Consider the following 26,661-nt stretch of genomic DNA (forward strand, 5'->3'; position numbering starts at 1 on the left):
CTGCTTGAGATTCTCTCCACCCTTCTCCCTCTGTTCTTCCCCAACCCCCACACTTTTTCTCCTTCTCTCTCATGGATAAATAAATCTTTTAAAAATTAATATTTTAGTTTCTTTACTTATTATACATCTATTCAGGTTATGTATTTGTTCCTGAATCGGTTTCTATGTTTTGTGTCTTTCTAGGAAGGCATCCACGTCATGTAAGGTGCCTGATTTATTGACCTATACCTGTCTATAACATTATTGCTAGTATTGATAATTATTAATAATATAATATATTGTGTTAAAATAAATATTATTAATATAATATTGTCATTATTAATAGCATTATTGATACCATTGATGATCCTTTTATTTAGCTGGGGTCAGTAGGAACAATCCTCTTTCATTTCTGAGTGTAAAAATGTACACCTTCTCTCTTTTTCTTGGTTCATATAGCTAACCTGTGGCCAGTGTCGTTTATCTTCTCAGGCAATCAGCTTCTATTTTCAGTGATACTCTATTGGTTTTCTAGTTTCTAGGTCCCTGATTTCAGCTGTGATTTTTATTATTTCATTCCTTTGGCTCCCTTTAGATTTGGTTTACTCTTTTTCTCCTGATTAGAGATCTTTCTTCTTTTATACCAGTATTTACATCTATAAGTTCCCTTCTGCACACCACTTCCATGGGTCCCATAGTTTTGGGATCTCATATCTTCACTTTCATTTATCTACAAGTATTTACTAAATTTCCCTTTGGTTTCTTTTTTGGTTCATTGGTTTTTTTAAGATTATGTTTTTATTTTTTAACATTTTAAAAAAATAGTTATTTGTTTAAGTCATGTTTACACCCAATGTGGGGCTCAAACTCATGACCCTGAGATCAAGAGTCTCCAGATCTTCCAACTGAGCCAGTCAAGCACTCCTGGGATTATGTTTTTAAATTTCCACATATTTGTGAGTTTCCCAAATTACTTTTTGTCATTAAAGTCTAATAGCATTCTACTGGACCAGCGGAAAAAAATGTCATATCATTTTGAACCTTTTTTTTTTTTAATTTATTAAGTCTTGCGTTATGGGCTAGAATAATGGTCTATCTAGAGAGAGCTCCTTATACTCTTGAGAGGAATGTGTGTCTGTTGTGAAGGATGGTGTGATCTGTTGATGACCCTTGTGTCCACCTTGTCTACAAGGCTATTCAAACAGAAGAGCTCTGTCCTTGTTGTTATTCTGGTTGCTTATCTTATCCATTAATGAAAGTTGCGTGATGTTGTTTCTGACTCATTGCTGGATTGCCTGTTCTGCCCATTACTTCTGTCAGATTTTGTCTCATGTGTTTTTGGGTTCCTCAGTTGCACAAATATTACTTTTAATCTCTTCCTGATGGAAAGCTTTTTCATCTTTTTTGTAGTCATTTTCCTTGTTGCATTCTTCTTGACCCTTTTAGTCCATGCTCACACTGTATCTGATGAACCCGTTTCTCAAGAACTTTATGGAACTTCCTTGGATTCTGATAGTATTCCTCCATTAGCTCAATTCCAGACCATTTTGAGATCATTTCTTCTCTGTTTGTGGTTCTGCAGAGTTGGTGGGGGGCAGAGGTGACCACACCATGAAACTTTCTAGAAGCCTTCTGCTTTGGTTGAATAGGTCTCTGAGAAACAGTCATAGTTTTTATTCTATTTCTTATGTAGAGAGTTTATTAGCAGAGGAGAATGTCAAATGTTGGGTAAATAAATTAGTGAATTGTTCATATTTATTTATTTATTTATTTACTCCCGTATTTACTGGGGTACGATATACCTGATATGGATTTCAGCATGTTCAGGTGTACAGTTCTGCGGCATCAGGTACGTTCACACTATTTTGCACCCATGACCACTATCTATCTCCAGAGCTCTTTCCCCTCCTCCAACTGAAATTGTACACAGTAATGACTAGCTCCCCCTCCCCCTCCTAACTGTGGGCCGCCACAATTCTACTTCTGGTCTGTATGAATTCCACTGCTCTAGATACCTCATACTAGAGGAGTTGGACAATACTTTCTCTCTTGTGGTTGGCTTATTTCAACCAACGTAATGGCTTTAAGGTTCATCCACAGTATAGCTCATGTCTGAATTTATCATATGGATAAGATGGCATATGTGGGAAGGGTTCCAGAGTTTCCAGCCTCTCTGGGAGCCATTCTTCCTAAATTGCCAAGTGTTCATCAACCTGGAAGCTCTCTGAACACCATCCTTTGGGGGTTTATGGAAGCTTCATTACACAGGCATGACTGATGAAATCACAGGCCTTTGGTGATTGATCCAGCCCCTCTCCAGTCCCTGGAGGTCAAGAGAAAGGGAATGAAATTTCCAACCTTGTAATTAGGTTGTGGTTCCCTGGTCCTTAGTTTGGTGAATTCCAGAAGTCACCTCATTAAGCCCATTGACATAACAACAGCACCCTGTTTCTTTAATCTCTTAGGAAAATCCAAAGGTCCTAGGAGTTCTGCAAGAAACAAGATGGACAAAGACCAAATACACACTTCATATTATAAATCACAGTATCACAATACCACCAACCCTTATCAGGGCTCTCTCCGGGCTCATTCATCTCTTTGGCAGAATTTAGTTCCTGGTGGTTTTAGGACTGAGGTCTGCATGTGTTCTTTGGCTGGCTGTTGGATTTGCTCTCAAGTTCCTAAAAGTCATCCTGGAATCATAGCCACATGGTCCCCCAGAACAGAACATGCCTCTTTAAGGTCAGAGGGGGAATCTCTGTTTTGATTAACCTAAAGTCAACAGATTAGAGAGTGAATAGATTTGCCAAAACTTTTCATCTTCTTCTGTACACTGTAATCATAGGAGTAAGAGCCACACATTCAAGGTCTTATCCACACTCAAAGGGAGGGGATTGGAACCTTCTATGAGGTAGGTATGATTGGGGGACCAATCATAGGCTTTTCCCTACTAAAACCATTATTACAATATGCTACACTGAATTCCCCTACATGCTTATTAGCCATTGAAATTTATCATTTTATGACATGATTGCTGCTTACTTTTGCTCATAAATTTTATATTTTTTGAAGAACAGTGTCTTAAATTTGGTTTGCTAGCTTCTAATGCTTACATCTTATCATAAATGGTGTATTTCTTGATAGCACAATTTGATGAATTTTTCCACGGTACACACCTGTGTCATCACCACCAGGTCAAGGTAGAGCATTCCCAGCACCTGGCTGGGCCCCTCTGCCCTTTCCTAGTCAGACCCTATCCCCCAAACATGATGCTCTTACCTTCTGATAATTGGGCGTCATGTGAATGGCATTACCATGAATCCGTGGGAATCTGTTTTTCTTCGTATTTTATCTCTCAGATCCATTTATGTTTGTGCTTGTGTTATTGCTTCATAGTTACATTCTACTGTACATATCGTAATTTGTTTCTCTCCCTGTGTTAACAAATTTTACTTCAAATGGGCATACACGTTATTTTCTTTTTTTATTATTAGCGTTTTACCTAAAGGGTTTCACTTCTGAGCATTCATTTATTTTAAGGTACATTAGTTAGTGACTTTCTTATGTAAGAACGAATTTAAGGAAAATATGATTATGTTCTCATAAACATTTTGTCATCATTGAGAACTCAGGGTGATTTACATTGGAAATGTATTGGCTGCATATATTCTCTTCATTATGCTTATGCACCTGGTTCGAAAAAAAAAATGATAATTTCATGTTCTGAATTTGGGGAACATTATGAAAATCCATGCAAATATGTTAGAAATAAAGCATGTGTCAAAAAAGCTAACATTAGGTGAAAAAGAGTGGTATTTTAAATGTAAAGAAGAACCCCGGAGGAAGGAACGTTATAGTGTTTTCTATTATCATTGTAAAATATGATCTAAAAATGAGATTTTATTTGTCATTCAAATTACAAATTATGGAACTGGAAAATACATCATTAAGAAATCTATTTAAGTGTTTCATTACTAAAAAAGACACTAGACCGGGATGCATTAACACAAAATTGGTATGACATTGTCTGCATTTGCCAATTTTATTGTATTCTGCAAATCTTCCTGTGAAACGCAACAGGAGATATCTACTTAAGTGAAATTCACATTATTTTGCAGATAGAACTTCATCAAAATGCTCGGTCAGGGTTTTTGGAGAGAGTGTTCATTAATGTCTTCTGGGTACAGTACTTTCGTCAATCTTTGGCGACGGCAACACAACACGATCCACACTAGAGAGAGGAAGATTCTAGAATCATCACATACAAAACCTTTCTCCTCCTGTTGGTGCCCTCAGAAATTCCTTTTTTGCTATGATTCCTGTTCCAGGCTGCCCCTGCCTGTGGGTACCCCTGTCCTTCACGCTCGCCATATGTCTTCAGAAACAGTCTTCTTTGGGGCTAGCTCTCAGATAACTCACTTCTGGCTCCTCTGAGAGATTGATGAAGGCCAAAAAAAAAAAAAAGAAAATATATATTTGTTAAACGTGGGGGGGGCCTAGTAGTGCCATAGAAGTGAGTTATGAAGACCCATGCCTGGAATGGCATGGTCGTCCTTGGACATGCCACGCGGGCTGCGGAACTCACTCCTCGGAGCATGGAGCCGTCTGTTAGCTGCCCGCAGCATGCTGGATGCTATGATTGGCACTCTCTGTGCATTTTCTCACTCAATCCTCCTTCTCAGCTTGGAAATAGGCTTTCTGCAGCTGTTATTTGGGTGTGGACACCAAGCTGTAGAGAACTTGCCTGATTTGCCCAGACTCTGGTAGGTCCAACACGAAAAAAACTCCCACCCAGCCAGAGAACCTGCTCCTTGCATCTCTTTGAGTCTGTCCCTTTTCCTGAAAAGCCTTTTCCAAGCCCCCCAACTAGTATCTCTCACAGTGTTTGAAAGAGGCATGGGTGACCAGATTAACTCCTTGACTTCCCAAAAGATGTAGTGATCTCACAGCAAAATGCTGACCTACAGAATTTGTTATTCGTGCACAGACTGACTCTCTGTTTCTGTGGCTCTTGGGTGGGACCTGAGAACTTGCATTTCTCGTAGGCTCCCAGGCGATACTGTGGGTCTAGGCACTACCCCTTGACACCCGCTGCTTCGGTGTGATAGCTAAAGGAAAATTCTTAGAATCACAAATTCTGGGTCTGTTTCTTTCTCCTTATTCCCAGCGATGTGCTGGTGTTGTGGACTGAACTGTGTCCCCCAGATTTGTACATGGAGCCCCTAGTACCTCAGCATGTGACTGTATTTGGAGATATAGGATCTTGGAAGGGTAATCGAGTTAAAATGAGGAAATATGAGTAGGACCTAACCCAGTCTGACTGGTGTCCTTATAAGAAGGGGAGATTGGGCCACAGAGATAGCAGGGCTGTGTGTCCACAGCGGGAAGGCCCTGTGGGGACCATCTGCCAGCCAAGGGGGAGGCCTCCAAGGAAGCCAACCAGGCAGGCACCTTGAACTTGGACGTCTAACCTCCCGACTGAGTGTAAATGTCTGCAGCTCTTCCTTTGGAAAAAGCAACAGAAGAGAACCCCGGTGTGCAGTATAGCAGGGCTCTGGAGCTGATTCATCAGGGAGCAACAACTCCTGTGTCCCTCGCCCCAGCCCCTGGTGACTGCTCTGCTCTGCGTGTAAGAGTTTGACTATTTCAGATTCTTCTGATAAGTGGCATCGAGCAGTATTTGTGCTGCTGTGAGTGGCTTATATCACTTGGAATAATGTCCTCCTGGCTCATCGAGGTGGCAGCAGGTGTCAGCTTCCATCCAATTTAAGGCTTCATTATATTTGCACGTGTGAGTGTGCACACACTCACACGCCACATTGTCTTCATCCGTTCATCTGCTGATGGACTTTGCTGTTGTGTATAATGTATAGCACATTTAGAATGACAGCATTGAATGGTTTCTTTGAGATCCTGTTTTTATGGGTACCCGCAAAGTGAGACTTCTGGATCATATGGTAGTTTTTGTTTGTTTGTTTGTTTTTAACATTTATTTATTTTGGAGAGAGAGAGACAGAGAGAGAGCACACATGCATCAGTGTTGGCGGGGGAGAACGGAGGAAGGAGCAGAGAAAAAGAGGGAGAGACAGGCACAGAGCCTGACACAGGGCTTGATCCCAGGACCCAGAGATCATGACCTGGGCAGAAGTAAAGAGCTGGACGCTCAACCGACGGAGCCACCCAGGTGCCCTCCAGTAGGTCTGTTTTTGACTTGTTGAGGACCCTCCATGCTACTGTCCGCAGTAACTGCACGAGTTTGCATCCCCACCCACAGTACACAGGGTTCCAGTTTCTCCTCATTCCCGATAAAATCTTCTGCAGAGCAAAGGATTTGGTAGAATGAAAACGAAATCCACTGACTGGGAAAAAGTATTTGCAAACCACATATCCAATATGGGGTTAATGTGCGAAGTGTATCGGGAACTCCTATAACTTAATGGCAAAAAGACAAGTAGCCCAGTTAAAAAATGGGTGAAGTGCTTGAACAGACATTTTCCCAAAGAGAACATAAAAGCGGACAACAGGTGCATGGAAGGTGCTCAGCATCGCTCGTCATCAGGGAACCCGTCCAAACCTTGTGCCTGGTAGGATGGCAGTCATCCAAAAAAAAAGAAAGAAAAAAAACCAGAAAAAGAAAACATGGATGCTTATTGAAATGCCTTAGGCCCAACTTCCATAAATTTTAGTTCTGAGACCTAGACATTTACAGGTTTTAACAAGCAGGCCGGTGTCCTTTGATTCAGGTGGGCTGTGGCCACCACCGTGAGAAACACCTGGTTAGAGTCTTGTCAAGCGCCAAGTTCAGGTGGACAGTCGCATATCCTTCTGATACAGAGTGAATCTGGGAAAGGTTGTTTTCTCTTCGTAAGTCTTTGCCATGGCTTTCTCTTCTCCTTTCTCCCCTCCCTCCCCTTCCCCCTTCCCTCGCCCCCTCCCCACCTCTCTCCCCTCCCTCCCCTTCCCCCTTCCCCCTACCTCTCTCCTTCCCGCTCCCCTCAGTCCTAAAGCCTTACTCCCTAGGTGAAGTCCGAGGTTGCGGTGAATTTCTCAGCCTTGCTTCTTCAGTACCGCTTGACCTAAAAGTTTCTCCTTTCCTCCCACAATGTAATCCTGCGTGTTTCATTCCTAATTGCTGCTTCTTGTGGTGATGGAAAGCAATTTAGCAGTGATTTATCTGACGGGTCCGCAACCTCTCGTTTGCTTCTCCAGACCGTCCTGTTTGAACAGCCTCTCCCATGCGGGAGCCGGTAATTCTGTGCCTGTCCAAAGCGCTGTTCCAGATTCTGCCTGGGTCCTGTGGGCTGAGCCGCGGGGTTCAACCCCGAGCGCTGTCTTTTCTGCTTTGTCCACCTTTCCTCAAACTTCAAAAAATGCCCTCCCCGCAAGCAAGGTGGGGAGGAAACGTGCCTGCTGCCAATTACACCTGCCGAGGAAGGCTGGTGTTCCAGGTTCACTGAAATCAGCAGAGAGTTCACGGCAGGGTGCTTCGCAATGAACGGTCTGCCGGAATAAAGCCGAGATCGAAACACACCCGGCAGCATGACGGCCGGTGGCAGGTGCCAGGAATCAGCGGCTTGGCTTCCGTCAGGGGCTGTGAGGAGTTGGAGTCCGGGACTCCAGGGAGAGGCGGTGAGGCTTGCCTCTCAGAGCTGCCCGAGAAAGCCCCGGAGGCTGATGGGGGAGGCTGCCCAGCCTCACCCCCAGAATTGAAATCTCACCTTCCTGTGGAATATTCGACAAAGAACCTCTCCTCTTCCCGTGTGGTCCTCACCTTCAATGTTCTGGTGGAGACACTGGGCCAGTCGAGGCGGGAGTAGCTCTGGGGAACCTTTATTGGCACCTCTGTTGTAGGGGTCAAGGATGGGCCTCCTGAATTGGGCCATTTCGGTGTATTGAATTTTTTTTATTTTATTTTATGTATTTGAGAGAGAGAGAGAGCATGACTGGGCGGGCGGGGTGGGGTGAGGAGCAGAGGGAGAGGGAGAAGCAGGCTTCCTCCTGAGCGGGGAGACCGATGCGGGGCTTGAACCGAGGACCCCGGGATCATGACCTGAGCCGAAGGTAGATGCTTCACCGACTGAGCCACCCAGGTGCCCCACCATATTGAATGTTTTAAATAAGTGTTACTTAGGGGAAAGCCTGTGCCACAGGGACACTCAAATCCTCTTGTCCGCCCGCCTTGGAAAGCAGGAAATGAATGTCCCCTGTGAAAGGGGTGGCGGGGGGATGTCCTCATCACCGGGCACCGGGACTTGAGAGCTAAGGAAGCCGTAGAAACAAACCTTGCTATTTCTTCCTAATCTAACACCTTAGCTTTGATTCTGCCCAGAACTCCTTAAAGCCCCCAAATGCTTGTTTGCTTGGCTCTGCCGAGTCCTCACAAATCTGTTGTCTCCTTGTCTAAAATAGATCAAAACTGCCGGCCTTGGTCCTGTCTTCAGGTTGCAGTTTTATTATTGAGTGCACATCATAAAACTCCCTTGCTGGGATCAGAGCTGGAGAACAGGGCTGGGGGCGGAATGCCCACCAAGTGCAGGAGAAAGTAGCCCTGCTTTCATTACCCGCCATCCAGTGGAACTTCGGAGGGACTTTCTTTTTTCAGGTTTGAAAACCCATTGGTGGGACCATAGAGGGGCTTCGGAAGGACCTGCTTTTGGTGCCTTGAAAAGAAAAAAATCCCAAATCTGTCATGATGCCTATAAATGTCATATAATATGTGTTTTCACCAGAATGAGGACTGAGGATGACCTGGGCGAAACCTTTGTTTTATAGATGAGAAACTCAGAGACCTCGGCCCGTCTGCAGGGTGAGAGGTCGTCCTGGGAGGCAGGGCTGGGACCCCTGGGTGCTGGTGTTTGGTGGTGGTCTCCCCCAGAGAATGTCCACCCAAGGCCTCATTCACAGGCACACTTCACATTACCAGGGTCTGCAAACTCTGCCTTTTTATTTTTTAAACAAATGGAAGGTTTGGTCAAGCACATCTGTGGGCACTGTTTTTCCAAGAACATTGGCTCATTTTGGGTCTCTCTGTGTCACATTTTGGTAATTCTCGGAGCATTTCAATATGTGAAAGTTTTCATTATTATGGAATTTTTTAGGGTGATCTGTGATCAGTGATCTTGGATGTGACTCTTATGATTGTCTTGGAGCACCACAACCCGTGCCCTTATAGTACCACAATGAACTTAACTGGCAAATGCTCCCCTGACAGCTGGTCCCCCATCCCTCTTCCACTCCTCGGGCCTCCCAATTCCCTAACACACAACAAGATTGAAATCAGGTCTGTTAAAATCCCTGCAAGGGCCTCCGAGTGTTTAAGGGACAGAAGGAGTCACACATCTCTCACTTTAAGTCAGAAGCGAGGAATGATTAAGCTTAGCAAGGAGGGCATGTTGAAAGCCAGCATCATTCAAAGGCACCAATGAACCACATGGTGAACACAAATAAGTTCTTGAAGGAAATTCAAGGGCTACTCCAGCAAACTCATGAATGGTCAGAAAGCACAGCAGCCTTGTTGCTGACGAGGAGGGAGTTTTGACGGTCTGGGCAGAAGATGGAAGCAGCCATAGCATTCCCTTCTGCCAAAGCCCCACGCAGAGCAAGGCCCTGACTCTCCAGTTCTGTGAAGGCTGAGAGACGGGGAAGCTGCCAACGAAAAGTCTGAGGTTAGCAGAGGCGGGTTCATGCGGTTTAAGGAAAGAAACCTCTCACGGGGGAGCAGCGGGGGCTGATGGAGAAGCAGCAGCAAGTCAGCAGCAGATCTGGCTGAGGGAATTCAGGAAGGTGGCTACGTCCAGCAACAGACGCTCAGTGTAGATGAAAGAGCCTTCTGCCGGGAGCAGATGCTGACTAGGATTTTCATAGCCGGAGAGGAGAAGTCCGCGTCTGGCTGACTTGGGGGAGGGGCTCATACAGCTGGTGACTTGAAGTTGAAGCTGATGCTCATTGACCATTCCAAAAATCCTTGAGTCATTAAGAATTATGCTGAGTTGACTCTCCCTGTACTCTAGAAATAAAATCGCAGAGCCTGGATGGTGGCACATCTGTTTATCCCATGGTTCACTGGCTCCTTTAAGCCCACTGTTGAGACCTGATGCTCGGAAAGAAAATACTCCTTTCCAAACATGACTGACTGATCACAGACGATGCTCCTGGTTGCCTGAGGGCTCTGATGGAGACTTGCAGCAAGATGAATGCCATAGTCATGCCTGATGATGCTGCATCCATTCTGCAGCCCATGAGATAGGGAGTAATTTTGACGTTCATGTTGTATTGTTCAAGGAATACATTTCACAAAGCTGTCGTTGTCACAGAGGATGACTCCTCTGGCAGATCTGTGCAAAACATTGGAAAGCCTTCTGGAAAGCCTTCACCATTCTAGAGGAACCATTGCATGAGGAACACTTGGGGCTCATAGGAAGACATCAGAATATCCACACAAGCAGGAGTTTAGCAAAAGGTTCACTCCAGCCCACACGGGTGACTTTGAGGGGCTCAGGACGTCAGTGAGGAAGGTCACAGCAGGTGTAGTGGAAACAGCAAGAGACCAAGAATCAGGAGTGGATCTGGAAGGTGGGACTGTTTTGCTGCCTCTCACACTCCAACTTGAATGGATGAGGACTTCCTTCTTAGGAGTGAGCAAATAAAGTGTTTCTTGAGATGGAATCACTCCTGGTGAAGATGCTGTGAAGACTGTTGAAATGACAGCAAAGGATTTAGGATCTTCCATGTACCTAGTTGATAAAACAGTGGCAGTCTGAGATAACAGACTTCAGTTTGGAAAGAAGTTCTGTAGGTAAAGTGTCATCCATCCGCATCGCGTGAGCTATCAAGAAGGCATTCGAGAGAGGAAGAGTCCATCAGTGGAGCAACGTTCCCCGTTGTCTTATTTTAAGAAATGTCGTGGCCGCCCTCCCCTTCAGCCACCACCACCCCGATCAGCCACACCCACCAACATCGAGGCACCACCCTCCACGAACAAAAATACCGTGATGGCCTGAAAGCTCAGAGGCTGGTTAGCATTTTTTCAGCAATAAAGTACTTCTAAATTAAGGGAAGTATATTTTTTTAGACCTGATAGTACTGCACATTTCATAGTGTAAATATATCTTTATATGCACTGGAAAACAACAACAAAAAAGCTATTTGACTCACTTTATTTCAATATTCACTGTATCGTGGGGGTCTGGAACTGAACCCACAATGTGTCTCGTGCCTATAATTAAAACCCATTCCCAAGGAACCGTATCGTTATGCTTTCCAGACAGCTCACCTGATTCTATCTCGCTGGGTTGGTGAGAAGAGATGAAATGATTTCAGCCTTTTTCTGTGTGCTAATGATTTAGAAATCCCAGATCATGACTGGGGTGCTGTGGAAAAATATCTGTAATACCCTGTCCTCAACCAGCTTACCATATTTCTGTCTCAGAATCTCCGTGCATTAAGATTTTTTCTGTTCTTGGAACACCCCCTACCCCCCACCCCCCACCCACACACATACTGGCTACCCTCCCTTCCTGGAAGCCAATATTTTTTCTACTTTGGGAACTCCTGGCATGGCTGACTCCTTGGAGAAACCTCCCTCCCACCATTATATATGTTACCCTGTGTTGTTCAGGTTGAATGGACATGTTTTGTGACATGTTTGACTCTTTTACGAGTTTAAGAGCCTCCTTTGAGAACGGTATTCGAAGAGATAACTTAAGGACCCAGGATAGAGTTCATACATAGTAAACACTCATTGTGTGTTAGTCTCCAAATTTAACTTAGTTCAGAAGCTCTCCTGAACTGGGTGTATTTATAAGTAAGTGAAATGTTTCAATTATATTGTTACTATTTTTTCAATTACATGATTCTTAAGAGTTGTTTTATCTCTAAAATTCTGTAACTCAGTAAACAGAAAATGATACCTTTTAAAAAAAAAAGATTTTATTTATTTATTTGAGACAGGGAGAAAACACGACAGGGGGAGGGCAGAGGGAGAAGAAGAAGCAGACTCCCCCCCACTGAGTAGGGAGCCTGATGTGGGGCTCGATTCCAGGACCCTGAGATCATGACTTGAGCTAAAGGCCAATGCTTAATGGACCAAGCCACCCAGGAGCCCCAGAAAATGAGAGTTTCTACTTCATAAAGCTGTGCTTCATTTCCTGAATATGTATACAGTCTTGGCAAAAACAATTATTGACTACAAAATGTATAAAAAAACAGTGAAGAAAATTAAAGTAGCCATGTTCTTAGCACACAAAGAAATACAAATTATAAACTTTTAAGAAGGTTGAGATGCCTGTACTACTTTAACTTTCTGAATTAAAACAAACCCCTCCCCACACACACTTTATCAAATAGTATATAGAGTACAGAAAGCTTTCCTTAAAAGAACTTCCTACTATGGGGCACCTGGGTGGCTCAGTCTATTGTATTCAACTCTTGGTTTCTGCTCAGGTCATGATCTCAGGGTTGTGGGATTGAGTCCCTCATGAGGTTCTATGCTGCGTGTGAAACCTACTTGAGATTCTCTCCCTCTCCCTCTGCACCTCTTCCCACTTGCATGGATGCATGTGCTCTCTCTCTCAAATAAAGAAATCTTTTTTTTTTTCAAAAAGAACTTTCCACTGTAAGCACATTTACCAAAATGCTAACTTTTACAGCTTAATATTAGTATATTTAGTAAGTTCTATTAATTCTATGCGTTATCTTGTAACAGTTTTTCATTTGGCATATTATGAATATTTTCCTACAATTATATATTTAATGCTTTAACCCTATCTCTTTTTGGCTAATACGTGCTGTTAATATTTTGGGTCATACTTCTCCATCCACCAGCACCCCATCCCCATTTTATTGAGCCATATTTGTGTATAGACATTTTTTTTCAAAAGATGATATAAGCCTATCTTAATTGCTTTACTCACTGACTCTGTGTAATAAACATTCTTCCCATCAGTGAGATGTCATCTGTATTATAGTAGATTAATACAGTAGAGCTGTGTTGTAACATCTTGCTACTATATTCTGTAAGATGTAACAACCACCTTATTTGATACATTTGATGAATTTCCATTTTTTATATTTTTTATTTTTTTAAAGATGTGTTTATTATTTTAGAGAGAGAAAGCATGCGTGTGTGCAGGGGAGTGGGGTGCGTGTAGGGGCAGAGGGAGAGGGGGAGAGAGAATCTCAAGTGCACTCCATACTTAGTGTGGAACCTGACAGGTCCTGATCCCAGGACCCTGAGATCACAACCCGAGCTGAAACCAAGACTAAGATGCTTAACCAACTGAACCATCGAGGCACCCCATTCTTTTTTTTAATAATACCACTGTTGGATTGGGAGTCATTGATCAAAAATGGTTCATATTTGTTTCCCACAGAAAGTCCACACTCATCTGTTTCATTAGCATGGAATAAAAAAGCCCATTTCTTTAAAAAGGCAATAATTTTAGGCATTCATGTTATTTTTGATCTTTACTGTATTACATATCTGAAAACTTCATTGTTGCCCTATTTTCTAATATAAACTGGCTCTCCTGTAGATTTTTTTTAAAAAAATTTTAATTAACATATAATGTATTATTTGCTCCAGGGCTACAGGTCTGGGAATCGTCAGGCTTACACACTTCACAGCACTCACCATAGCACATACCCTCCCTAGGGTCCATAACACCAGCCCCTCTCCCTCCCCCCCTCCCCCCACAACCCTCAGCTCATTTTGTGAGATTAAGAGTCTCTTATGGTTTGTCTCCCTCTTGATCCCATATGTTTCCCGTAGATTTTTTAATGAATTACATATTCATGCATGCTATTTGCCCACTTTTTGTTTGGAATATTCATTTAAAAAAAATTGACTTGAAGGTATTACATTTGTGATACTTTGTTTTAAACGCTTTGAGAATATTTGGAGGAATCTAGTAATGTGAAGATCAGATTCTGGGGTGTACACTGAGTCCTTGAGAATTTAAGGTATCCCCCACAAGGTATTAATGTTTAAACAATTGAAGCCACCAGACCAAAAAAAAAAAAAAAAAAAAAAGAGAGAGAGAGAGAGAGAGAGAGAAAGAAATCTTTGGCCATTTTTCCTAACTAATTTGATGGTCGGGGTAAATTGGAATGCCTAATTATAGATGTCACTAGATTCTTTATATAGAATTACACTCATAAGTCAAATAAGACAATTCATAACAATTTGGTCCAGCATTTTAATTTTGTCTGTTAAATTATTCATGTGAATACTTTTATGAGTTTAGCCATAAATATTTGATTGGTGGTTCCTTCATGACCATAAACTATTTTAGTCCTTCATTTTTCTCATTTATGTTCAGTGAACATACGGGAAGGTGGGGAGAATTTATTTTTCTTAATAACGAGAAACGTCTTTCCCCACAGAGTTATTGAGCCTGTCTGATGAGCATTTACGATGGCTGGAGGTCCCCATCATACCTGTTCTGATCGTTTCACCAGGGTGGTGATAAGAGTCCTCATTACCTAGAGGGAAACTATAACTCTCTATCTTCTGGCTGAGGGAACTGACATTTGGAGAGGTGGGGAATTTTCCAGAAGTTGTACAACACGTTGGTTGGTGGCTGAGTCTGGATTCCGATCTGGGTCAATATAGACTTTGCCGTCTCCCAGTGACTGTCATGACTGGTCCTCTCTGATCCAAGCCTGTGGGCATATAGATGGCCATTCTCTGAGTGTGCTCCTCCATTGGCAGGCAAATGTATGAGGTAGACTCCAACATCTAGAAAGTTGTGTTCTGCTTCTGTTTTCTAAGCATCTGGCTGCATAGACGAAACCTTCCCTGGTACAAACAGGTGTCTGTAAGCACCTCCCAATGTAGGCATGTTTGAGCAGATGCAAGGACTGGCAGGCAGGTGAGTGTGGGCAACTAGATGGGGATGTCACAAGATGCTTCTTATAGGCGACTTCACAGAGTGTGGCTTTTGATATACGATGCCCGGTGGCGTAGTGGGGTCATAAGTCCTCTTATATCATTCTATCCCTCTTGACCCTAAACAGGGTAAGGCGTGCTTCTGTGCAGAGAAAGGGAAGAGTATTAGAAGCATCACCTATTCCAATGAGGAGACGCTGGGTGGGTGCCTGGATAGGGCTGCTCACCAGAAACACCAAGCCATCATTAGAAGCTTGGGGTTTTTAGCCACATCTCTATCCTTCAGGGAGGGGAGAGGGGCTGGACATGGAGTTCAGGGTGGATCATGTCTGTGTGATGAAACCTCCATAAAATCCAAATAATAAGGGCTCCCAGAGAGCTGCCAGGACGTGCTGGGAATGTACTGGAGAGTGCTGGAAACCCCGCATTCCTTCCCACATACCTCACCCTACACATCGCCTCCATCTGACTGTTCATCTGTGTCCTCTATCCCAGCCTTCGTAAGCTGGCAAATAGAAGTACCCATGTCCCTGAGTATGTGAACACTCTGGCCCATTAGTCAGACCCAAGGCAAGGGTCATGGGAGACTCTGATGGACGCTTCGCCACTCAGAAGGCCCAGGTAACAAGCTGGGCCTGTGGTGGGTGTCCCACGTTGGGAACGGGCCCTTCTGTATGACTGAAGCTTTCCCTGTGGGGTCCCACACTCTCCAGGGAGATGGTGTCCAAAGTGAGCTGGTTGTGGGACACCCAGGTGGTGTCATGGAGAATCGCTCCACATTTGGTGACCAGAAATGTCAAAAGTGAAGGGTTCTCTGTGAAGGTAAGGGATGCCTGGTGGCTCAGTTGGTGAGGCCTCTGCCTTTGGCTCTGGTCACGATCCCGGGTTCCTGGGTTCGAGTCCCACATCGGGCTCCCCGCTCAGCAGGAAGTCTGCTTCTCATGCTCCATCTGTCTCTCTGCCTCTTTATCAAATAAATAAATAAAATCTTAAGGAAAATAAAAAGAGAGAGAGAGAGAGACTCATAAGGAGGACGGAGTAAGAAGGGTCTGGGCATTAATGTGCTCAGGAGGGACAGTGACCTGACTTCCTGCACAGGTCTCAGTGGGTCTGTCTGTACATGCCCCATACTCGTTCTCACCTTCTCCAGGCTTTCTTGGTACCAGCCCTTTCGGCTCTGCCCATGCCGATTGCAGCACTCAATTACCCTGGGTTGGGTCATTTTTAAATAATTTTCTCTCAGCCCCTAGGTGATGTCTTTTTTGAGGGCAAAGCCAGAATAGCCCGGAACCTGCCGCAGGACATTGACTCACTCCATGCATATGCGACAAAGGAAGGACTTAGTCCACAGACGTGTTTTTGTCCCCAGCTGCTCCTCTCCAGCTCTGTGCTCACTGCTGTTATAAATAATTTATCTTCCAAAATGATTGCTCTGGGGGACTTTAACCATATCCACTGTTGTGCTTTAGTAACTGCCTTTCCGCTGGGTGTTTGTAAGCAGGGCCATCAAGTTAGCACACCTGACCTCTTAGAAGGCCACCCTTCCTGTTCAAGTACTTCCTGTTGGGTTTTCTGGAAGGCTTTGGAAGGGATTGCTGGGGGGAGCCAGGGCATGGCTGCGTCCCTCTTGTGGACAGGGATCAGGGCTGCAGACCTCGGTCCACCTCTCACTTTCCCCTGTTTTTGTCATGTTCACACTGGATGTGAGAGTTTTCGGTACCAGCTGCTTGGCCCACCCTGGGACAGGTCTACTGCAGCCTCTTCTGTGTGGCCCCCAGATGGCCCCTCCGATAGGGACCCAGCAAGGGGAGCAGGACAGCCCCAATGTGCGCTCAGGCCCTGCTGTCCAGCCTCCCCTCCTGAGCATGGCTCGGTGAGGGTGGAGCTGGTGGTGGAAGGAGAGGAGGGCCCGGTGGCTGAAGCCTGGAGGGTTGGGGGACTCACTTGGAGCTGGACATGCGCTCCTGGAGACCGCGCTGGCCTCTTCTCCACCAGGGATGCCCCCACCCGGCAGGGGGAATAGGCTCCAGGGCTGGGGGACGGTGCTTTCTGGGCCTGACCTGGACGTCACCTGAGCATCTTCAGGAACGACTGGGCCATGAGAACAAGAGATGTAGCAGGAGAAGGGAGGCAGGGGAGGGGGCTTCCCCCCTTGACACCCCTCCCCCGCCCCCCAGCATGCACCTGGGGACATGGTTGAGTCCACACTGAGGAGCACGCTGCATTTTCACCAACAGGAGAACTCCGTCCCTGCCCTGCCAGGTCACAAGACATCCTGTGTATGTAAATTTCCAGTGTCCGCCTGGGGAGTCAGAACGGGGGTGCTCCTGCACCATGAGCTGCCAGAGCCCTGGAGGGAACCCCAGAACCCAGAGAGTGTGTGTGTGCATGTGTGTGTGCGTGCGTGAGGGGGGTCCCCTGGCCTTAGGCTGGCTGCATGTCCCTGTCTCTGCAGGTGATGCCCCAGCAAGGACCCCGCCCGTGTGGGGCAGCCCTCGGCCTCTGGATCAGGCCACCGCCCTCCTGGTTAAGCGGCTCCGCCACACACGCCGGGCCTGGAAAGGCGCTCTCTCCGACCTGCTGCTGCCCGTCCTCTTCGTGGCCTTGGCCATGGCCTTGTTCATGGTGAGGCCTCTGGCCATCGACTACCCTCCCCTCAAACTGACACCAGGCCATTACGACAGGGCTGAAGCTTCCTTTTTCAGGTAAGAACCTTCTTTTTTCCCCTCTTTTACTTCCAAGTTATGTCAGGATTATGAATAACAGTAACTTTGATCCTTTTTTTTTTTTTTTAATGTTTTATTTATTTATTTGAGAGAGAGAGAGCACAGCAGAGGGAGCAGCAGAGGGAGAAGGGGAAGCAGACTCTCTGCTGAGCAGGAAGCCTGATGCAGGGCTGCCTCCCAGGACTCCAGGATCATGACCTGAGCCAAAGGGAGATGCTTACGTGACTGAGACCCCCTAGGTGTCCCAGTAGCTTTGATACTTTTAAGAATCTCAAATATATGTGAGGTTTCATGATTTTGGAGCACTGGGTTCAAGAGGGTAAGCCCATGGACTGGAGATACTGAGTTTTTTCCTACTCATGCCTACAGACCTACGATATAGCTTCACCCCTAAATCAGGCGCAGGCAGAGCCTGACAACAGCAATAACAGAGCACTCTGAACAACAGACAGTCTACAGTGACATGAATGTGGGCTCTCCCCGGTACTTACCTAGTTCTAGTGCCGATGCGATGAGTTCGGGATGAATGACTTGAAGGTCTGCCTGGAGGAAAGCCACTTACAACTGTAGGTGATCCACAACCAGAGCTGCGGATAAGAGGGACTATTGGGTTTCACAGAACCCTCCTGGTTGGCTCTGGGACAACAGCCAGGAGCTGCACGCCTGTCTTTGCAGAGACACATCTGACTTTTCTCTCAGGGTGGGAATGAGCCCATATGCGTCCCCAGGCTGGAGGAAGTCCAGGTTTGCTGCCTGTAAATTTGGAGTTTTATAGGAGATGAATTTGCATAGTGTGTTTCTAGTGGGTTAGTTTTACAGCAGGGGGCCAGATGGAGGGACCTGAGATGGTTCCCTGGCTCCCCAGAATGAGGCAAGCTTTTGTCCCCTGAGCTCTGCCCCGTGCTGAGAGCATCACCAACCTTAATGACCAGGTACAGCTCTCCTTCTGGAAGGTGATGCTCAGACATCTGGGGACCGGGTGCGGCGCATATGACCCAGGGGGCGCATGGTGTGGAGGGCACGATGAGCTCTGCCTTTGTCAACTACTTATCCTTACTGAAAAAAAACAAGCTTAATTAGCCAGACTCTTGGTGCTTCCCAGTATTAGTTGCTTTTACAACGATGTGTAATTTGGAATTAGATTTAGACAAATATAGGCAGAGAAGGTGAAATTGATGACAAACTGTCCAGTTCATGTCTGGGTCCTTTGGTTAATTGTGCTTTTCCTCTGTGTCTCCTTGTGATCCATGGAGCCTGGGATTAACTCACAAAGAGGATTCTGCTCTGTTTCGGGAAATGTGGGCCAGCCCCGTGTGTACCCTCTGCAAGTGGGCTCCTTTTTCCTTCTGCCCTCATCTTGCCCTCATTATGTTCCTGCCCTCATCTTCTTCGAACTGTTTTAAAGGAACAGACCAGAAGGACAGCGTCCACTAAGGCGTTCTGGCCCAATGTTCTCATCTCTGCCACACTCCCCAAGTGGGAAGGAGCTGCAACTATCCTGAGTTGTTTAATTATAAAGTGTGTTTCTTGAAAAATGATAGGCATAGATACACAGTGTGGGGTTGTGACAAAGTGGACAGGGTGTGGTGCTCTGTCTGTGGGTGTCCAGGAAAGCCTTTGAAAGGCTATCGCGCCTGAACTGAGTCTCCTCGATGATAGCTTGGTGCTCCCCAGGCCGGTAGAAGTTTCTCCAGATAGAGGAAGAAGTATGAGTCACATGAAGGGTAACGAGGTAATCCGGCAAAAGTCTTTCTCCTGGCAGGTGCGGAAGGCATTCCAGGCAGAGGCCACATCCTGCAAGGACAATGAGCAGCAGCATTAAGAGGCTGCGAAATGTGGGCCGTGATCTAATCCGGTTTAGTTTACAATGGCATCTCTTAGATGGTTGTTTCACGGAGAGCTAGAGCTGTTCCTTTGGGTATCCATTCTGAATGTCGGAAGAGATCCCTCTTCCTGTTGGGACTGATTGAGTTGCAAAACAAAGTTAAATAGGTTTCTTTTCTATAAACTTCTCAGAGCTTTTAGTATGTTGAACTGGCCACACAGAGCCAGATTTCCTCTGTTTGCTGAATTCTAGTCAGTCCTGCAATGAGCATGTCTCTGAAGCCTTCGGAGGCTACGACTGAACGCATGTTCCATACCCCATTATCCCAGCCCTCTGCCTCTGTCTAAACACACCCCAATTCTGTATCTGTTGTGAAGTGTACAAAAGAACCCCATGCATCTGAGAATGACCTTTTTCACTTCATAGTGCATGACTATGCACTTCCATATTGTTCCATGTTTCTGCGTATCATTTGTTTTGAATATTGGACAGTATTCCGTGGTGTGAATATACCACAACTTATTAATCTTTTCTCTTAATGATGGACATTAGGAGCTCTTTCCAGGTTTTGTTTGTTTGTTGTTTGTTTGTTTTTGGCTTGTTCGTTTGTTTTTGCCATTGTGAACAGTGCTGCATGAACATTCTAGTATATTCTAATAAATGTCTAATAATAGTTACACCCATATAAGAGCCTCTCATGGCTGGTCCAAGAAACATAATTGCTGATCACTTGCAGAGCATGTAAATATCCTACTTTAGGAGATAATGCCAAACTTTTTCCAAAGCAGTTACAATCTTGCATATCCTCTTCAGTGCTTTTATGTATCTCTTAAAAATAGCCACCTTAGGAAAATGTTTATGCCAAAGAGGTGTATTTTGGGGAGCCATAGTCTACCTTAGTTTGCAATCAGAGTTTCTGGATGCTTTGTCCTTTTCAGAGTTATCAGGAGATGGTAGATAGTGCACCTTCCCCTCCCCCACCCCCCATGCCACCCCCCCCACTCCACTCACCCCCCCCCCCCCCACAGTCCCCACCACCCCTGCAGCTGCCTGTTTGCCTGGTTCTCTTTTCTTCTTAGATAATATTTTCTGTCTGTAAGCTTGTAGGATTTCTTCTTTGTTTTTAGAGTGTTGGATCTTTTGTTTTTGTTTTTTTAATCTTTTTCTCAAGGGATCTGCGGATTTCAGTCCAGGGGGCTCCATTAACAACAGGAAGCCCATTTGGGGTGGTGTTTAGAAATATGTATCTGTTCTGTACCAGCAAGCTCCTTGGATCTCTCTGATGCTTGGTAAAATTTGTGAGTAACACGGAGAGAGAAATAGTATCCCTTAAGGTACTGCCTCCAGAATCAGGATTAGGCACTGATTTTCACTTTCTAGAGTCTGGTAATGACAGATTTCACTTGGTTCTAGCAGCACTTTAAAATATAGCTGAGGATTTGAAGACAAGCACAAAGTAATAGTTTTAGGAACAAGCATTTGAATCTTCAGGCCACAAGGGACAACTTAAAGCCAGTCTCTCTCTCTCTTTCTCGCTCTCTCTCTTTTTTTAAAGCAGTGATCTCTAGACCTAAGCAAAAATGTAGTAGAAAGCAAACCATAACTTTTAAACTTGCACTTAGTAAGTCTAGTAAGTAAGCTCCAAGCAAACCACTTTGTAGGTCAATATGTTTTTCAGAAAAAAGGATTTTAAACTTTCATATTTGTTCTTAGAATAATGGGTCAAAAGAAAGCAATCCAGAGTATTTCTACAGATGCCACAAATAATGTTTTCTTTTTAGTAAAAAATATGTCCCTTTCCTTGTAAACGTGTTTTCTCATTTGTCGGAAACGGGGAGCCTGTTTATGCAGAGGTCACAACGCCGACTTAGGAGACATTACTTTGGTGTAAATTTCAGCGTGTTTCATCACTGTCCTTTCTGTCCACTGCTGTACAGAATCCTATTAGGTCAACTGTAAACCATCCAAATATTTAAAAACCTTTGTTGTGTTTTATGCAGTGGGGAAGTCGGTGTTTTCCTATAAATAATTACTTTGTGAGGGATGCTACAGCCATGTTCCTATCCTAAGCTTATACACAGGTATGGAGCTGAAAAGAGTTGTCCTCAGCAAACACAAAACTAATTTGTTGTCATGATTGGTCTTTCTTTTCTATTAAAATTGTTCCTCTCTGAAAGTTAAGAGGTCGAGGAAGACCATATTTAAGGAGGTAAAATATTTGGGTAGTGATGAAGGATTAGCCCAGTCATAAGATCACAGTTTGCTTCATGAATTTTTTTTGAGAATCTACTGGTTCCAACTGCAGTCCTAAGCCTGGTGTCCTTTCTCCCCTGGGTCGTATTCTCCTGTGATGAGAGAGGATCATCAGTTAAAAACTAGTGGTTTTTAAAACCACTGGTGATGTCAAAAGCCAGTGGTGAAGGTCTCCAGGCCACTGGGCAGGAACAGGAGAGAAGAGAGAGGAGGCAGAGGAGGGCTTACAGGAGAAGGAACTCAGAGCACAAATGCCGAAGATGACTTAGAAGCAAGTGCAGGGAGAGGGGATGCACTTCTGGGGAAGCTGCAGGGCAAGGGAGGAGCTGCCCAATCAAGGTGGTTTAGTGGGACTGGGCGGGGCCAGGCAGGGCAAGCCTGGATGGGCGGGGCAAGATGGGGTTGGGCGGGGGGGGGTCAGGGGCGGGGCCAGCTGGGGTCAGGTGGAGTTGAGATTGGCTGGGAGGGGCGAGGCGGGGCCAGGTGAGGTTCGGTTGGGCTGAGGTGGGTCTGGCCCCGTGGGATGGGGTGGGATGGGGTGGGGTGGGGTGGGGTGGGGTGAGGTTGGACTTGGCCGGGCAGGGGAGGAGTGGGGCGGTGTGCAGCCTTCCGGAAGACAGTGCTGGGCAGCTTTTGCCCAGAGATGGCAAGGTCCGAGGGGTGCTGGGGGGGCTTAGTTCCCTTCTCAAGGCGTGTAGGTAACGAGGAAGGTCACGGGGGCGGCAGCTGGTCAATGTGAAGCTGAAGAAACATTGTTTGGTGTGTTGGAGGCTCACTGAGGGGATTAGGAAAATTTGAAATCTCGGTCAAATCTGATCTGGGCAGAAGGCTGCACTGTGGGAAACACTGAGGTTGCTTTTCGTTTTGGGCTTTTATTGGTGCTTCTGGGTCGTGGAGGTTCAGTAAGACTGAGCATCTCGACCCCCCCGTATTTGATTGCCGGGGCGATTCAGAACCCTGTTCGGGAATCAGAACCCTGTCCGTGTTTGGACATGACACCGGGGTCTTACATTCCTTACGGAAAGCTTCTGTTTTAAGTTGTTTAAAATGAACCTTTGTTCATTCTTTGCGCATTTGTTAATGAACCTGCTGCTTTCCAAAGAGATTAGAGGCCACCCTCTACGTGTAAGTAACCGCTCATGCTAGTAGTACATCATTTTTCTTTATGGGGGAAGTGTTCCCTACCATGTCTATTCAGAAGCATTTTGAATAAATGATATAAGTTCTGGAAGTAATAAACCTCCTTTCTTTTGGAAATGCAGTAGTAATTCAGAGTTTTAATTACTTCAAAGAGGCCACTCCCAATGAGTACAATTTAGACAGATGTAAATGCTCTTTTCCTCTCCATTTTCTCAAGTCAAGGTATCTCTTTCATTCCATGTATGGAATGTAATAGAGTTTGTTTCCACACTTCCCCGGGTTAGAGGAATAGTGTGTCTTACCGCCCGCGGTGTCTTCAGCAAGGAAATTAAGTCTTGGCTGTTCCTCAGCAACTATCACCTGACTTCTGATGCTTGTGCCAGTAAAATAAATATGATAATCGTTGTCTACTTAAAGCACACACAGGATTTACCAAGAAAACGGTTGTTCCGTATAGCTCACATATAGAAAAAAAAACCAAAAACATAAAAATACAAACTTCTATTGCAGAGTGGCCAATAGAATATTCAAACAAACCAGAGTTCCAACATTAAGAGAATTTTTAAAATAGATTTTAATATATTAATGTGATGAAACTTTCTGCAGCCTTTAAAATTCGTTTTAAAATGCCATGCAAAAATGTCAAAGATGACAATGCTGCAGAAGTGGGAAGATGAGGACAAGAATACAGTGTGAGCATTAATATGTAACAATTAATATGTAACAATGGTTTTGCTTTACTATACTAACTCAACAGTAAGCGTTATCTGCGATCACAGATCTAAGAGTCCAGTGCCCCGATCAGCTCATCTAGGACGTGCTGTCCTGTGATCTCTGCCAGCAAGTACTAACATGGCCATCTTATTCCTTTTGTCTTCCGATAAAGCAGCAGTGGGAGCGGGAGCGAGGGCCAGGAACTCACCCACTTGCTTCTGAGGAAGTTTGGAGATCAGGATCCACTCTGTGCTGATTTGAACCCAAACCTGTAAGTATCGGTTGCCTTTCTGAGAGTGTGCCCTCCACCCACAACTCTGCAGACCTCGAGAACCATCTCCCTGCCTGACTGGTCTTTGCCCTTGCAGGTTCATTTTATTTTCTTTTTAAAAGACTGTAATTATATATTTTAGAGATGGGGGAGAAGGCACAGAGGGAGAGGGACAAGTAGACTCCATGGTGAGCACAGAACCCACCTGAGGCTCCATGCCGTTACCCTGAGCTCATGACCAGAGCTGAAATCAAGAGTGTGTGGGGTGCCTGGGTGGCTCAGTTGGTTGAATGACCGCCTTCAGCTCAGACCATGATCTTGGAGTCCTAGGATCGAGCCCTGAATCGGGTTTCCTGATCAGGGAGTCTGCTTCTCCCTCTGACCTTCCCCCTCTCATGCTTTCGCTCTCATCTCTCTCTCTCTCTCTCTCTCTCTCTCAGATAAATAAAATCTTAAAAAAAAAAAAAAAAAAAGAGTGGGTGGATTAACCCACTGAGCCACTCAGCTCCCCCACCCAGCCCCCTTGCAATGTTAAGTGACATACATTAGCCTAAGGAGTCAGTTAGGCTACATAGTTGTCCCTTCTTTCCTTGGTAAACACAAACACAAGCTTTATATTATAGCTAAAAAATTAATAACTAATAGTATTCAATTTGTCTGATAAAACCCAAAGATAAAAAGCATGAAGTAGTAAGTAAATATGAAATGTGTGGTAACTTACTTTTAGGGAAAACTTGTACTTATGGAAAGACTGTATTTTTTATTTTTAACCAAAGGAACTTAAAATGGTTCACCTGTTGGAGGTGAATTACGTTGAAGATTTTTTTCCTTCTAAGATTTGAAAGTGATAACATCGAGACAACTTTTTAATGAAACTTGTGAAAGCCTGCCTTTCTTCGTAAAGAATTTCCTCTCTCAGTTTGCTTGACTGTTACTTATTGAGCATCTACTGTAAGAGCAGTGCTGTGGGAGGAACCAGGGTTGATGTCCGACCTGGCCCTGCTCCAGGAATGGACAGTTCCGGGAAGAGCACGTGGGGAACATGATAAAACCACAAGGATGTGTTAAGTACCAAAGCGTACGCTTTGGAGTCATAAATATAAAAATCTAGACAATAATGCAATTTTGGCAGTAGGTTTTTCTAATGGGTGAGGACACATCGGTGCATTAGTCAAGTCATCAATCAGGAGGGAATAACTATTAGGGGCTTGGTATGAACGAATTAATGGGAAATTAATTATGTCGCCTCACTGTAGTCTGGTGTTGAAAAACAAAGTAATTCCATTTACTAAGCAGGAGCTTCCATGGCAATACCTTTGTGTCCGTCCCTTTGCTGTGTCCAGGCGGGGGGGGGCGGGGGGGGAGCGGAGGGCAGGGTGGGATGTAAAACAGGCTTGGAGAAACTGACTAGCAGCCCAGGGCCTGCGGAGAACTGGGCTGGCCCTGCCTGTGGAGTGTGGCTGACTGATCAAAGGACTTTTTTTTTTTTTTTAAGATTTTATTTATCTATTTGAGAGCGAGAGAGAGATCGCACACAAGTGGGGGTGCTGCAGAGGGAAAGGGAGAAGCAGGCTTCCTGCTGAGCTGGGAGCCTGATGCAGGGTTCCACCCCAGGACCATGAGATCATGACCTCGGTCGAAGGCGGACGCTTAAGGACTGAGCCACACAGGTGCCCCCAAAGGACATCTCTTTATCAAATTTCTCCAGAGAGGGAAAAAGTAGATTCAGTGCTAAGAACAGCAGAACATATTTAGCATTGCAGTTCCTTTCCTGGCACTCTGGATGGCTCCCCATCCTCACCCCTCCCCAGGCTCAGAACCCCCTCCTTCAGCTGCCCTCCCCACCCCCCTGCAGCTAGCTCACCCTCCTTGGTTTTTCTCTTCAGCCTTTCTTTTCCTTCCAGAATCTGTGTGTTGGTTTTCTCCTTTTTTTCTGGGGAAATGCACAGGGTCTCTTCTTAACCATTCCTATTTTGTAACCTTTCCTGCCCCTTTGTCTTGGTCACCAGAACAAAAGGCCAGGGGTGGGGGAGGGGAGGCTGCCTCACTCAAGAATGTTATTTTAGGGGCTGAAGGCTTTTCCTTTCTTCCCTTCTAGGTTCTTTAGCAGGTCTAATAATTAAATTGATGTAAGACAAATGAACGGGAGAAAAACAAATTTAATTAGTATGTATGGGAGCTCAAAGAAGTGACCAAAGCAATTGGCTGGACACCTTTTAGACTAAGAGACAATACATTTGTAAAGAACCTACAAAACAAAGAGGTTTGGGCTTGGGGTAGGCAATTGGTAAAGAAGATGCAAGGTTTGCTTATACAGGATTCTCCAGAAAAGAAGAGAGGTTACCTTCCTCAGGGAGACATTTCTCCTGCTTTTAGGACAAAGGGTCTGAGTGTCTGGCCTCCACCAGCAAGAGCTCTTCTGTAAATTTAATCCAAAATAATCAATATATCACGGTTGCATATTTTGGGGCAGACAGCCCTGGGCCCCTCACTATGAATAATTAATAATATATTAATAATTTCTGCCCGTGTGACAAAAATAGGCTTGATTTCCTAAGATCCCAGATGGAAGCAAATGTTTTCCTTAAGACAAGTAAATTTCCTTCTGTAAGTGAAAGCTAGTCTTGAATTTAGGGATATCTATATTTTCCTTTCCTGGCATACCTGACCAATCATTTGATTATTAAATTAGAGGAATCTTTAAGATATTAAGTGGGATTCTGCTTACGGGTTATTTTTCTGTTGCGCTCCTCTGAGTCTCCTATGTAAGGGTATGATGATGAATGCCTGACTTTTACCTCTTTTTGTACGGAAGGTAATAAAGAGCTCCAAAAAAATTAATTGTGGTATAAGCCTGACCTAAAAT

General features: G+C 45.0%; 1 protein-coding gene across 1 annotated transcript in view; it reads left to right on the forward strand.

Annotated features, from left to right (window-relative positions):
* Positions 1-26,661, forward strand: part of ABCA13 (ATP binding cassette subfamily A member 13) — a 323,477-nt gene that overhangs the window by 182,990 nt on the left and 113,826 nt on the right. The window contains exons 43-44 of the mRNA XM_032305346.1: positions 17,322-17,571; positions 23,697-23,795. Of these exons, the coding sequence (XP_032161237.1) occupies positions 17,322-17,571; positions 23,697-23,795 (349 nt within the window). The remainder of the gene's footprint in view (positions 1-17,321; positions 17,572-23,696; positions 23,796-26,661) is intronic.

This window comes from Mustela erminea, chromosome 11, assembly GCF_009829155.1.
Source record: "Mustela erminea isolate mMusErm1 chromosome 11, mMusErm1.Pri, whole genome shotgun sequence".
NCBI classification, from domain to species: domain Eukaryota; kingdom Metazoa; phylum Chordata; class Mammalia; order Carnivora; family Mustelidae; genus Mustela; species Mustela erminea.